General features: G+C 41.8%; 3 protein-coding genes across 4 annotated transcripts; 1 reads left to right on the forward strand and 2 right to left on the reverse strand.

Annotated features, from left to right (window-relative positions):
* Positions 1-925: 925 nt before the first annotated feature.
* On the reverse strand, positions 926-5,061 carry tmem167b (transmembrane protein 167B). Its single transcript, XM_085775914.1, has 3 exons — positions 4,882-5,061; positions 3,783-3,914; positions 926-2,080 (listed from the first exon to the last, which is right to left on the reverse strand). Exons 1-3 carry the CDS (start codon positions 4,889-4,891, stop codon positions 1,998-2,000), a joined length of 225 nt encoding a protein of 74 aa, XP_085632040.1. The 5' UTR covers positions 4,892-5,061; the 3' UTR covers positions 926-1,997.
* A 1,025-nt stretch (positions 5,062-6,086) lies between these two features.
* LOC146986987 (protein FAM107B) lies at positions 6,087-9,548 on the forward strand. The gene is made up of 5 exons (XM_085775912.1): positions 6,087-6,273; positions 6,842-6,875; positions 7,033-7,189; positions 9,087-9,231; positions 9,320-9,548. The coding sequence occupies exons 1-5, from the start codon at positions 6,250-6,252 to the stop codon at positions 9,419-9,421; spliced, it is 462 nt and encodes a 153-aa protein (XP_085632038.1). The 5' UTR covers positions 6,087-6,249; the 3' UTR covers positions 9,422-9,548.
* Positions 9,549-10,879: 1,331 nt separating this feature from the next.
* On the reverse strand, positions 10,880-14,299 carry b3galt6 (UDP-Gal:betaGal beta 1,3-galactosyltransferase polypeptide 6). Of its 2 annotated transcripts, none has more exons than XM_085775909.1 (2): positions 14,164-14,299; positions 10,880-13,179 (listed from the first exon to the last, which is right to left on the reverse strand). In XM_085775909.1, exon 2 carries the CDS (start codon positions 13,169-13,171, stop codon positions 12,152-12,154), a length of 1,020 nt encoding a protein of 339 aa, XP_085632035.1. In that variant the 5' UTR covers positions 13,172-13,179; positions 14,164-14,299; the 3' UTR covers positions 10,880-12,151. The 2 variants fall into 2 exon arrangements, with proteins under 2 accessions (XP_085632035.1, XP_085632036.1); XM_085775910.1 differs by having other exon boundaries at positions 13,895-14,282.
* Positions 14,300-14,509: the final 210 nt, after the last annotated feature.

Consider the following 14,509-nt stretch of genomic DNA (forward strand, 5'->3'; position numbering starts at 1 on the left):
GACAGGTGAATAGAGCTGTGCCTTTTGTTAATAACACCTGTTCCTTGTCTAGTATAACAGGTCAAAATGACAGTCACGAAAAAGGTCTATCATACACAATGACCTCAGTCAGGCAATGGATACAAGACCATTTCCACAGCACTGACTCTGGCTCAGTGTGAGAGTAGAAATGTGGTATTGTTGCAAACCTGCTGAAAGTGGGTTGTCTTGCAAAATTGAGGTTTTTGAGGAGGAGCACAAGTGGCAAAAGGCTTATGAGAAATGTAAAAGGTGGTACAGGGTTCACCGGGTAAGATCAGAGACATGCATAAAAATACTGTTGCCTTACAGCTTGTGGGAAAACAACTGCTGTGTTTGACAAACACAGGTGATGAGAGAATGGAAAAAATAAAAGGTTTTATTGCCTGACAGGAGCAAAAATATTGTTGACATTTATGCTACTTGATGTGTTTGTTGGAAGCTTGACACTGCGTATCAGCTAAAACACACTATGACTCATTGAGGAGGGGGGGCAGCACCACACTGAGGGGATTTCTCTGGGATTTTTGTGCAGCAGGGTCTGCAGGGTTTATGAGAGAATTTGCAGCAGAGAAATCTTGGAGGAAATCCTGTGGTGAGATGCTTTATTTTGAATCTAGGTAACAACGCCAGACATGAAGCCAAAACTACACATAGACAAATCTTCAAAGCTGATGATAAAAGTCTACCAACACATGATTTGTACTTGATCTGGACGACATTTTTTTCTTTTTTGTGTGTCTGTTTTCTCTGGATTTAAACTTAAAACCACTCCCATTCGATGTTGTAACGCAAATAAAGGTTGAAAAACAGCAACAGGACTAAGGTGGATATACTATATAATCTATAGGCACTGTATGTCACTTGAAACCCAACATTTGTTTTATAAAGACAACAAACACAGAAATTGTCTGATCAGGGATTTACTCAAAATTGCATTGCATTCCTTCCCCAAAACAATTCATTCATTTAGTTATAAAAAATATAAGGTGGCAGAATTCAACTCAGAGTAACAGTATGCAAATTAGATGGCGCGAGAAGCACCATCCTCATTTGGCATTGCATTTAAATCTTGAGGCAAGACTGATATAAACTATCCAATTATCACAACATATCGGTAGTTGTCTCTTATAAAGTTATTACTCTTGTCTCTGTGACAGAACTTTTATGTCCAAGAAGTTGTAACCATTCATGACATTCGGTCAAATCTAGTATTAGACGTCAAAGTAAATACAACATACATCAGTATAAAATGTGTATTTCAAACCTAAGGAAAATGTAGGAGAAGCCAAACCGCACTGTTAAGAAAAGTTAAGAGATCTGGAAAAAAAAGTAAAAGTATAGTGTGTACAAGAACGTCTTTATATATTAGCTTTGTTTACGGTCCCCTCCACCCTTGGAGGAAGAAGTGATACAGAAAAAAAAAACAGCATAGCTGGGAGCAAGCAGAATTGATCATTTTTCATTTTGATCAGACATAACTTCTGGGAAATCTCTATTGGTCATATTTATTTGAAAATATATACAGCTAGGCTAACTTCAGGTTGTGTACAGGTACAGGGTAATAATGCACACGCCGCCATTCGATCCTGCATCCTTCATTATAAATAATTATGGGGTGTGGATGGAGACAATAAACAGCATTACCCATCTACAGAATGAAACCATGTCACCAAACAGGCTCTCTCCTCTGTAATAACTGTGGAGTAGACACAGGATGCCCTCCTTGTCTTGTAGTGCACATACACACACATTATCAAGGGGAGCAGTCATGTGCCCAGCTGCCTGAGGGGGGCACCACTGGGTGTTTTTTTTTTTTTTTTTTTCCCCACATCGGTCCACAGGGTACTGGGGTTTCATCGGTCGAGTAATCCTGGAAGTGTCCCGCTCCGCAACAAGGATCAGCACATGACCACTGAGATGAGTTCATCCCCACCCCTCAACCCCCCCGTCCAGTCCTTTCCAGTCCAGTCCGTCTATCATTTCAAGAACACGACGTAGAACGCCATGGTCAGACAGGAAACCGCAACGGCAATGTGGAGCCGTGTCCCAATTATTGCAGCTGAGAAAAGAGACAAAGGATCAAGAGGGTGATTGAAGAAAACCCACAAGGAAATTTAAAACACATGGAAGAAGGATGTGAGTAACTGTTTGTGTTGGTGAACAATTCTTTCCAATGATAATAATATTATGACAGTGATTTAACTTTTTATCCATAAGTATGCAGCTTATTGCCCTTTTCACTCTAAGTTTTAAGACTGGTGATACTAATTACTCAGCCAAGGCAACATAGGAAGGAGTGTACGTTAATGGTCAAAGAGAATCAAATGTTCCTGAGTAGCAGCGTCAGTCACCTGATATAAATCAAATTGAGAAGGTTTTTAAAGAGGAACTATGCAGGATTTGTATCTTAACTATGCTACATTTTTACCTTAAAGGGACAACGAGGAGTTTTTGGAAAAGCGAAGCGTTTTCACACTACATTTATGAGCCTCCGCGCGCACCGTAAAATTCTTTGACCGGCGCAAGACGGACTCATGTTTTCATTCATCAATAATTAAAGTCAGAGGTTCAAAGAGGTTCAGTTAACGTCGTAGTTCCGACCATAAATGGCCATTCAGCTGCGTTATTCTCATTAAGGAAGCGCTGGTCGGCTCGACCAGCATTTCCGCCACCACTAATAATAACAAAATAACGATAGAGACAGAACGATATATTTATCGAAAATGGGCCCATTAACAAGTGTGGGTAGCGGAGATTCATCCACATTAACGTGAGACTTTTTTATAACCGAATAGAAACTCCTCGTTGTCCCTTTAATTAAACAGGTTTGGGGTAAATCTGGTTTAATAAATGGCTAGACTTGTTAGGAGGGAGAATGGAGGCTCTCTGCCTTCCACGTGCATGTCACTTATTGCTTCTCTTGGCTGAAAAACAACTTTGCAAGACTGCTGCAGCGACACAAACGCACCCCGCAAAACCGTAATCTCTTGTCTATGACAGATTAAACTACACAAATATACACATTGTATATGATATATAACGTTATCTACCGCTCTATTAATTGATTTATTGCCGGCTTCGTTGTAAACAAATGCACATGGCCGAGATGAGAGTTAGCCAACCAGACTTGCATAGTTCCTCTTTAAGTTGCTGAACAGAGACTATAGATTTAAATCCCTAAAACAGGCCTGAATTAAATAAAGCTGCAGCAGAGGACATCACCAACACCAAGAAGGATCACTGGTCACTGACTGTACAGTAATGCCAACACAATACTAAGTAATAGCATACCGTACCTTTATTTAGGTCTCTGCTAACTTCTGGTTTGCTATGACTTGCTATGCCCATACTAAAATGGCAGGAGAGTGGCCAACAAATATAAAGGTTTTCCTCTTACTATAGACAGTCACTGTGCCAACATGGCTTCAAGCTGCTAATATTGTCTACGAGTTACATAACTTATTAAAATTTTGGAGGTATACAGTACAGGCTTTGTAAGGTGCTATTAAGTTTATTATTATTCATTTAATATACGGGAACCAGTGCATAAAATTTGATGAAAAATACAAATTCAGTGTTTGTGTTTTTGCAGGGGGTTGCTTATTGTCATCAACAAAATAAGCCGGTATGCAGTTCTCGCAGGGTGACCAAAACCTTTGCATACAACTGCACATTTTGCATAATGCATAATATGATGACATCAAACTCAGTTCTCAAACATGTGTGCAGCCAGGGACATTTTGTATAGCTGTGTGCTCTACCTTTGTAGAAAACGCCCCACACTCCTTTCTTCTCTGACAGCAGCCAGCTGTTGAGCCGAGGAACCTTTTTGAGGTACGCACAAGTGCAGATGAACAGCAGCCCGAACACCAGGATGCCGTCGAAAGAGTACACTGTGGAAGAGGGGAGAATAACAATAATCATATCAATCCACCTACCAAACCAGCTGGTTGTTTGTTTATTATACAGCTTAACCACACAGTAAACAACAATGACAACCTCCATTAGCCGAATGAAATGAGACAGAAACAGCAATCACAACAATACATTTCCCTTGATTATGAAAACAGTAAGCATAAAGCACTAGTCCACATATTCACTGGTTATGAGAAATGCAATGTGGCAATAACATTCACACTTTTTTTTCTTTCTGTTATACTGAAATCAATACAAAAACAAACAACACAACATCACAACAACCTGTTCACCATTAAAATGCATCTGCCCTCCTCTGAAGAGTATTAATGACATTTTTAGCTAATGCTGCTTCTGCTGTGTAAAGTGAATCCAACTACAGCATATCCTCTGTCTTAATGTTTATTTTCCCCTTTCACCTACGTATTGTTGACACTTACACACATGCAGCAGCGTTAATAACCCCCTTGTCCATGTAACCACACCTGCAGTGGACAAGCTAAACACAGATTCGACATTTTGAGAGCTAATATGAGTTAAAAGCTCCATGTTTTTAACAATTCAACAATCAAATCTGACTGACTGACTGTAGCTATCTGAACGCATTAATCAAGATATACAGTATTATTCGATGCTAGTTAGCAAGTTAGCAAGCTGTAGCCAGAAAAAACATACGATGTTTTCCAGCACCGTGAGGTTTGAAGAAAAGACAGTGGAGCCTGCGGATGGTAAACCAGTGCATGGTAGTTATAATTGCAACGGAGAAAAGATGCAGCAGAGTTAAAATAAGTGATATGGGATCAGTTTTCGGTGCTAACAGTGTGACAGAGCTGCCCAGGGCCACGTCTACAGCTTAGCTTAGCTTAGCTTAGCATTAGCCTCTAGCCTCCTTAACTTACACCGCCTGCTCTGCTGCTAGTTTTTCCCACAACACAGGTCACCTACCATTTGTCATGTTCGCAGTTTTGCTCTTTGACGACGCTATGTGACTGGTGGTTCTTCCTTTAAAAATTAACAATCCATCCTTAACAAAAAAAAAAAGTGGAGATGTATTAAATCACCAGTAATTCACTTCGCAGTCAATCGGTTGACATTTCCGGTTTCACTGGTTCACGTTTCTTCTTCTTCCAAGCTTTTAAGTTGTTGTTGTCCAGTGTGTGTTACTGCCACCTCTTGAAATATATGAGTTTTTACAGTTTCTTCTGCCTTAGCTCCATATTTGGGTCAGTGACAAATAAGGTTGGCAAGATAAGAAAGTGAGAAATATCTTTGAAAAAATGTTTTAAAAGCATGCATCAGATTTGTTAAACAGCGTTCAGCAGCAGAGTAGAGTAGAGAATACTTTATTCATCCCTAGCAGGGAAATTCACGTTAGTCCAGTAGCTCACACAACAATGACAAAAAAAAAAAAGATGAACACAAAAATACATTTTAACAAGTGTTATATAGCCTAAAACGATTGCAGCAGGAACAAATGATCTCTTAAATCTTTCTGTTCTGCAGGTCAGGGAGATGAGCCTTTTGCTTCGGCTGCTCCTCTGACCTGAGAGGGTTTTGTGTAGAGGGTGTTGGGGGTCACCCAGGATGGTCTTCAACTTACACCCCATCCTCCACTTAACCACAGCCTCTACCAGCTCCGCTCCCTCCCCCATCACAGAGCTACATTTTTTGATGAGCCTGTCTAGTCTGTTCCTGTCCCTGACCTTGATGTTGTTACCCCAGCAGACAATAGCAAAGAATGTAACACTTGCAATGACAGACTGATAAAACATACGCAGCATTAGCCTACATTACATACATCAAAAGACCTGAGTCTTCTTAAAAAGAAGAGCCTGCTTTGTGTCTTTTTGTACACATAATTTGTGTGTAGGCTACGGACCAGTCCAGCCTGTCATCAAGGTGTACTCCAAGGTACTTGTATGACTGAACCCTCTCAATGTCCACCCCATAGTCACAGGCGAGAGAGAGAGCTAACAAGTAGCTTCTTAGATTAGATTAGATATTTTTTTTTAAATCACACAGTTTAATGTCATACTAGCAGCTGCTGTCAAGAAAGACCATTTAATTACATTATCCTAATCCGTCCGTATGTTGTTGTTGCCTCTGTGACAACAGAAGTTTCTCCCCTGGCTGGGAACGAGCGCGGAACAAAGGGTTGTTAGACTGTTAATAAGATTTGATCACAGGACAGAGAGGCACACCTGTTCAGATCAGATCAGCCTCACTATAACTACAGCTGACCGTGCACCTGACAGCAGCAGTGAGCTCCTCTTCTCCTCTTGCACTTGTGTCTGCACATCTCTCTTCTCGACAATGCGTCTCTACCATTGCACACAGGTAAGATTGGTTTTATCACCTATATTTAAGATTGAATGAAAGGATGTTTAGTTGAATTTCAAATAAATATTCATATCAAACAGGATTGAATTGTTGAATTGTTTGCTCTGGGCTCAGATTTTTAAAGATAGACGATCAGTACTGGGCCTTAAATGAAAATACCGTGTACTAGATTCAGTAGAAGTTGCCTGAAGTGATCATTTTTGATTCAGTTATTAAATAGAAATCTGAGTTTAAATAATGTTAAACAGCTTTTCCTACTCATACGTCACAATTATTTCCTATCATTTATATGTGCCCATTAATTAAAGCTTCACTGACTGTTTTAAGAAACACATTTAACTGTAGCAGTTTCTCTGGGCCAAGAGACAAAAGACCATTTAAGTCCTCATAAAAGATTTATCAGTAAATGTATTATTATTTTATGTAATTCACAAGCCACTTGAGCTGTAAAACACTTATGGTTTTACACATTCCCAGTTAAACTAAATTTGTCATTCAGTTTGTGTAGACAGACTGGTCGGTGTGATCTGTCTGTCAAAGACTTACCTGTCGTCTATTCACTCAGGTGTCACAAAAAATGGGTCTTCGAAACATAAGAGGTAAGATAAAACAAAATACTTGTTCATAATGAATCTGAAGAATAAATAGACGTTGTCAGAACTTGAAGTCACCATCGATCACAGATTATTCTACTACCAACAGAAGTTTGTCTCATTCGTGACATGTGTGCTGCTGGCCTTTGTTTATGTGTGTCAGAGAGACAGCACTGCTGGATGGTGCAGCCTCGCCAGGTGACCGAGCCTGGACAGCAGGAGGGCGGTGACCTCATCAGGCCCAGAAAGCTGCCAAATCCCGTCCTGGCTTCTCCCCAACACAGAACACTTCACCAAGAGCTGCTCTTCTGTCACAGACGGTGAGAAAACCCTGAGTTCTAGTCTGTACCAGCTGACTGCGTATCACTGGGTCACTTGGCAGCAGCCACACGCTCATCCATGTAAATGTCAATGTAAATGTAAATGCAATATCAGTTGAAGTGCATTAACATGTAATAGAGGTTTAATACCTTCACTCTACGTGGAAGTTTTGTTTGCATTGTTAGGATGATGTCGTTATGCACATCTCTGACTCTGTTTTAACAATCCGAGATTCCCACATCTTCTGTTTTTCCATGTGACATCTTTTCACATTGATGTGTAGGCTAGTTAAGCCAGATTGAAACTGCCACACAGAAAGTTCTCAGGATCAAGTCAACATTTTATTTACCTCCTGCTCCAGTCTGAGAATCCTCTTAGATTTCCAGAGTCCTGCAGCCGGGGGATAAGCGACATACTTAGGTGGTGTTTAACACTGATCGAGTCACAGGGGGCAACACCTCAGGAGATCACCGCTAATCTCTCAACAAGGGGAAAGTATTCTCATTCCGGTGTCTGAGAAAGACAAAATAAAGTATGCAACTTTAATAAAATCCAGAATTTTTAAAGTACTAAACACATTTCGACTGAAATACACCCAACTACTGAATATCTTGTACTTTTACAAGATATATACACTTTACCTACACAGATTGAGAGTGAGGGAATATTTTATTCTATCAATTTTTTGCACATGTTTTTAACTTTGTCTTAATGAGCACTTGTTCCTTGCCAAGGCAATCCATCTACCTGACAGATGTGATTTATCAAGAGGCTGATTACACAGCATGATTTACTGCACTGGGCTGGTCAGTGTTTTGTTTTTTTTGAGATGGTCTAATGCGTAATTGACATAGATGAATAGCCTATCCACCTGAGCCAGTGCCTGTTGGATGGAACAGATGCATAATTCACTATCATCAGGTGTTTCCAGTGTTGTCTGCAGACCAAAGGTAACCACGCCACCAGCACGTGACCTCAACATCCCGCCTGCAAGCTCATCTGGGATCAGCCACCTGGACGGCTGAAGCAACAGCTGATTTGCACCGTCACCGTCGATTTCTGTCCTTAGCTCAAACCAATAACTGTCTTTCATTTCAAAATGAAACATCACATTTTAAAGCGGCCTTTTAGGCTGAGGCACCTGTGCAGTAATTAAGCTGTGTAATCAACATCTGTCAGGTGGAAAGATGCCTTTAAAGGGATAGTTCACCCAAAATTCAAATTTCACTCATTATCTACTCATGTCAACTAAGAGCTGTGAGAAGTCCTCCGTGCCTTCTCTGAGTTACGGGGGGGCGCAGCAGTATTTGTCCATATAATGGTTGTGAATGGTGCTCACTTTTCTTCGTCCAAAAAGACACACCAAAAAACATCCAAATACCTCCATACTGCTCGTCTGTAATGTCTCTCTTGTATTGAAGCCTCGACATGAGAAACTGTTCCGAAAAAAATTAAATAAGTATATATTTTAAGCTTGTTTGTAGCGGAAGCTCCCAGTGTCTCAGTTCACTGCTCTTCCTGTGTCAGTGCAAAGACCGGCAGAACAATTTCTCATGTCGGGGCTTCAATACAAGAGGGACATTACAGACGAGCAGTATGGAGGTATTTGGATGTTTTTTGGTGTGTCTTTTTGGACGCAGAAAAGTGAGCACCATTCACAACCATTATATGGACAAATACTGCTGCGCGGACTCCCCCGCCCCCGTAACTCAGAGAAGGCACGGAGGACTCTGAAAATTCTCACAGCTCTTAGTCGACATGAGGGTGAGTAGATAATGAGTGAAATTTGAATTTTGGGTGAACTATCCCTTCATGTAGAAGTCTGAGCTTCTTTATTTTCATTTCTGTCAGGTACTCGCTGCTCTTCCTCTATTAGTATTTTTGTTGTGTCCTCAGAGGCCTCCTGCCGAGAATAAAGCCCGAGCTGCAGCGGGTGCTGGAACACAAACAGAGGGAGAGGAACAGGCAGGCAGAGCTGGCCCTCCACCCTGCCTCCGACCTGGAGGCGAAGCTTCGCATAAGAAAACAGTGGCTACAGTTTGTACGTACATTGGATAAAGAGTAAAACACACAACAAAGGAGGGTGTCTAAACTGGATATAAACTCACAGATGTTTCCTCTCTTTGCAGTGTGAGGTGGAGGAAAAGAGAAGGAGCGAGAGGCAGAAGAACACACCAGAGTTCATCCAAGTGAGAAAAACCTTGAAGCACGTCCACGCTTCTTCATCGTGACATCCAGAGCTGCAGGAATACAGGCTCCTGTGGTGCTGTTAGTCACTGGAGGATCGTCTTCGGTTGGCAACTGCAGCTTTCACACCCACTGATAACCTGGTATTACCATATCTGTGTTAAAAAAATGTTTTATATACAGTTCATGACATTTTGTATTTTGATAACTGCTGATTTGAGGTTTTTTTTTTCAACACCACAAAGCAGTAACAGGGATCAAGTGAATTCCTATTGGAGTGGACTAGAAGATATTAGGTGTAAAAGATTTCTTTAAAATTTGATGTTTGCATTATGAGGGGTGCAGAAAATTGCACTTTCCCAAATGTTTTTCTTACCATAGTACATTAGGTTGTTATATTCTGTAGTGTAGAATGAGAAAATAAACACCAAGGATCCATTTAAAAAAATTTAATAAAACATCCAAGGAGGCTGACAATGTACGTAAAAACAAAACACTGAGACTTAAGTTGGTTTGAATCAGGAAACAGTCACATAACGACATGACAGCAGTCACAGGCTTGAACCTGGATGTTGCTCTTTTTGCAGGACTCCTCCACGGCGCACACTTCAGTTTCACAAGTTTTGGGACTCAGCTAGTGACATCACAGATGGCCAGAGCCTAACGTTTAAAAAAAAATATCATTGAATGATTTATGGACTTATGTTTCTTGTTTAAAAAGTGACCAAGTGCCGGCTGGTATAGTCTATATCAGGTTTCTCAGTCTGACTGTGTGGTGTGTTGTAAACAAAACATTCACAAATGACTTGAGATCTCTGTAAAGATAAATGTACTGACCAAACTTTGACATGTGAGTGTTGAAGGGATAGTTCAACATTTTGGCAATTTGGCCCATTGCTATTTTTAGAACGGCGGAGCAGAGCCGTGAGCTGCTCAGAGCTACGCTACGGAGGCTAATGGGATTTCTTGGTTTCCCTCATCAAACTCATCAAATACAAAATCCAAAAACTCAAAAACGCTCTGGTGGACAAGTTGTGACCTGCACATTCACCACGCTATGAGATAATAATGGAATGTTACGAAATGGAGCCGTTTTCAAGGTAAATACAGAGTCTGCTTGTTGAAAAACTGTCCCTGAATGGCAGAGCGAGGATGTGTCGCTTGGTGCCTGGCGGTTCGTGAACCGCGCATCAGCGGTTTTGCATGAATTTGCCTCTAAAACAGCTCTGTCTGGTAACGTTCTGTTATTATGTCATAACGTGGTGAATGTGCAGGTCAGAACTTGTCCACGAGAGTGTTTTGGAGTTGTTGGATTGTGTATTTGATGAGTTTGATGAGGGAAACCAAGAAATTCGTTTAGCCTCCGTAGCGTAGCTCTGAATAGCTCACGGCTCTGCTCCGCCGTTCTAAAAATAGCTCACACCGACAATTAAAGGTAACGAACCTACTGCTATGACTATAGTGATTATGGCAATGGGCCAATTTTCCAAAATGTTGAACTATCCCTTTAAGCCTTGGAAATGTAAATATCATCACAGACTAGGCTCCGGTGAAATGAATAAGAAGGCCTGCTGAATAAATCACATTCAACCACTGTCTCCTACACATTCTGTGCAACTCCAAAAACCGTTCCCCCCTGTGTGTCGTCGACCGTAAACAAAGAGTTTTACATTTAAAAGTGAACTTTTTTTCTCCATGAGTTTCGTGAATTCCACGTGAGTTTGTCCCAAAAACTGTGTTTATAAATACAAATTTTTACTCACTAGCAGCAACCACATCCACCGTACCTTTGTAACATCTTAACCCCCCAGGAGTGTGTTGTGTTTGCTGTAGAATAAATTAATAATAAATAAAATACAAAAAAAAATGCTTTCACAAAAAAACAAAAACAATGTAGACATCATGGCAGGGTAAGAAGCTCCTGTCTGCGTTTCCCCGGTGCTATCTACTACACTTAAAACTTCTCATAGTGTTTGAACATATTTAGCAAGACGTACAGTAGAAGAAGCACAGACAGAGAGAAGCAGGCCGCACATGTGGTAAACTGGCGGTGAGGAGGGCACTGACATAATCATGGGTCCAAACAACAAGGCCAAAGGAGTTTGTGGGTCAAAAAAAGGACACGAAGGTGGAAGTTGGCTCCTGATTTGAGAGTTGGGGGGGGGGGTATTTCTCAGCCAATTCTCCGTTGGTGATGGTACGGCATTTTAAAGTTGTAAAACTTGACTTCAAAATAAAAGCTGCATCACTATTTAAAACCCCATCATATTTGTGAAAACAAAAAATAGCAACTTGACTAATTCTGTAAACCACATTTAACCAGGGAAAGATGGAAATAAACATGTCAAACCTCGACAAGATTAACATGGAGGCTCTAAAGTGTGCTAAAGATTCATAAAACTAAAAAAACCCACTTGATATTTTACTACTACCAGACGTGGTTTAAAGTCACATGGAAACTATTAAACCCTGTTTCAAATATGTGGAAATTCCAAGTAGATCCTTTGCTCCTGGCAGGAAAAATGAAATGAAAATAAATCAGAGAAATTGCCCTTTTTTGTTTTCATAAACAGAGTGGGAGGTTTTAAAAACCTCAAATGAGGTTTCTAACAACATTAAGGCTTCTACAATAATTTCTAATACCGGCCACATGACCTTAAATAATGACAATCATAACGGAGAATTGGTTAAAAAATAAAACATCATCCCTTAAGTTTCCAGACTCAAATGATACAAATTAAAAGCCAATTTCAACCATGTAAAACCGACAAAGATTAAGGAATGCCATCCTTCCTTTGGCAGCACTGCGAGGGCGGCACACTCCAGTCGTACACATACGACAGTCGCAGCTTGACCTCCTCTTTGCAGAGCTTGCCGTCGCGCTGCAGAGTCTGGTGCTTTTCCAACATGTCCTCCAAGCTCTGCTTATGTGTGACCAAATATTTGTTGTTGCAACCACGCGATTTGTACTCTGTGTCAAAGCGCGGGTCGTGCATCCGCCGGACATCCACGGGTGCCAGCCAGGCACCGAGCGACACGTCCTCGCTCTGCCATGTCTTAAAGAAACCTGTGTTCAGATGCACGTAGTGTACCAGGTCGGAGGAGAGGATGTAGCCTCCACCCAGTGCGTAGGGCAGGTAGTAGTCACACAGCTCCCACGAGCTTTCCCGCCACTTGCCGGCGGTTTTCACTCGGCCTCTCCCTGAGAAGAAGCCCCAGTACAACCGGCTGGGCTCCTTCGCCTTCAGCTCCTCTTTCAGGAGGTCCAAACGAGCAAATGTGTCGTCATCTGCTTTGAGAACGAACTTGAATTCCACATTCTGGTCCAGCCAGGAGTACATGTGGAGCAGTTTGAGAGTTAAATTCTCATATGAATCTCGCAACTCGGGCAGTAAGAGCAAGTCTTTGTGGCGCCCTTGTTCAGTGTTGAGGTTCTGAAGGTCCTCACCGGAAAGACCCTGAGTTCCCACCACAAACATGGCCAGGACATCAGAGTCCCGCTTGGCCAGCCAGGTGCTGCGGATGATACTCCTCCGCTCTGTGTACTTAGGTCCCGTTGTGATGAGGACCACCAGAAATGCTGACAAGTCTTTAGATATGGAGGGGGGGTTGTGCTGCTCTGGACGCGACTGCAAAGCGTTGGCTCGGGGCGCTAAGCCTGGAGGGTCCGGGTGGCCCTGCTTCAGGGTTTCTGAGGTACATCTGGCCAAGAAGACAAGAACTACGGCAAAGCTGCAAACAGTGCCGATGACCAGGGCTGTCTTGTGGCGGCACACGAGACGCAGCAGATTCATGGTGCAGTCTGTGTCAAAAAAGAAAACAAAACACACACAACAGAGTTAATTAATTCAAGTGTATCATCCTCCAAATTTGATTCAACACCAGAGTCAGAGTCATTTATTTGCCATTTGCAGAAAATCTGCATTGGAAAGCACTTGCGAGAGGACAGGACTATAAAAACAGACATAGGTGATAAAACAGTAAGTTACATAAAACATAAAATAAACTAAGTTAAGCTAGAAGGACACTGCCCCCAGATGTAGGCACCAAAACATTTCTGCAAGAATTAACAAAGAGTTAAACTTATATTAACGATAAATAGAACAAGTGCCTGCAGCTGGCAGTCACACAGCTCTAAATTATTAGCTTCATCTTGTTTTACAGCTGTGTTTGCAGTCATTACAGATGTAAACAAACGTTTCAGAGCATCACAGAAGATTAAATCAGATTAGCACTGCATGGCATGACATTTTGACAGCAGCACCGTCGATTCGTGAGTGTCCAGATTTGGCACTGAATTTATCATCTGTGCATGTGAATCGTGTGGTTTTGCGAGAAAGTTAGCCAAGTAAGCAAGTCACCTCCCATCAGCTGCAAGCTACACACACACAGACACTCACACACCCGTTGGTTTGTATTGTAGCACCATCTGCCTGCTAAAGCTTAGCCGCTGACCTGTGTGCACTGCAACAACATGCACTGACGGTGAGTAATTAAAAGGGGGATTTGTTAGTTACCTTAGCTGTGGTGAAAACTACCTGTTCCGGAGATGATAGGCCACACACAGAGACAGAAACACACAGACAGAGACAGACAGACAGACAGACAGACAGACAGACAGACAGACAGCAGCAGCCGCAGCTTCGTGGAGCTAACGTTAGCTACCAGGGTCAGACCCTCTGCGCACTTTGAGAGCTGAATGCTGCACTGGATGTAAACACACACAGGCTGCTCATATTGGTCCAAAGTGAAGGGTGGGAACAAAGAAAGAAGAAAAGAAAAAAACCTCTTAAGTTTAGCGACGTCGGCCACGCAGTTCACATAAAGCAGCAGTGAGCAGCAGGGTGAGACGGGGAGCAGCCAGGTATCGCTGTGTTCATCTCTAGTCTAGTGGAGCTTTCTGTCTGAGTCTGTGACGGAGAGGAAGGAACCGGAAGTGAAGCCCCCGACCGACTGACTGAGGGAGGAGGGGGAGATAAAACCAGAGAACAAACACACAATTAATAAAAATAAAACGTGCATATTTTGTTCACAGTTTATTTAGCTTATATAAGAAGAATAAGAAGAAAAGTGTGCACAACCCATATAAAATGTCGTTGATAAACTGCTGGATATATGTGACATGACAGCAT

This window comes from Trachurus japonicus, chromosome 5, assembly GCF_045865225.1.
Source record: "Trachurus japonicus isolate A0001 chromosome 5, Traja_1.0".
In the NCBI taxonomy this organism is placed as follows: Eukaryota; Metazoa; Chordata; class Actinopteri; order Carangiformes; family Carangidae; genus Trachurus; species Trachurus japonicus.

Bases quoted from the DNA above. Each gene is read 5' to 3' on its own strand.
- LOC146986987 (XM_085775912.1), top strand. From the start codon at position 6,250: ATGCGTCTCTACCATTGCACACAG. The intron at 6,876-7,032 runs GTAAGATAAAAC...TATGTGTGTCAG, and splicing joins GGGTCTTCGAAACATAAGAG to AGAGACAGCACTGCTGGATG. The intron at 7,190-9,086 runs GTGAGAAAACCC...TTGTGTCCTCAG, and splicing joins CTGCTCTTCTGTCACAGACG to AGGCCTCCTGCCGAGAATAA.
- b3galt6 (XM_085775909.1), bottom strand. From the start codon at position 13,171: ATGAATCTGCTGCGTCTCGTGTGCCGCCACAAGACAGCCCTGGTCATC.
- tmem167b (XM_085775914.1), bottom strand. The intron at 2,081-3,782 runs GTAGAGCACACA...CTCTTTTCTCAG, and splicing joins GTGGGGCGTTTTCTACAAAG to CTGCAATAATTGGGACACGG.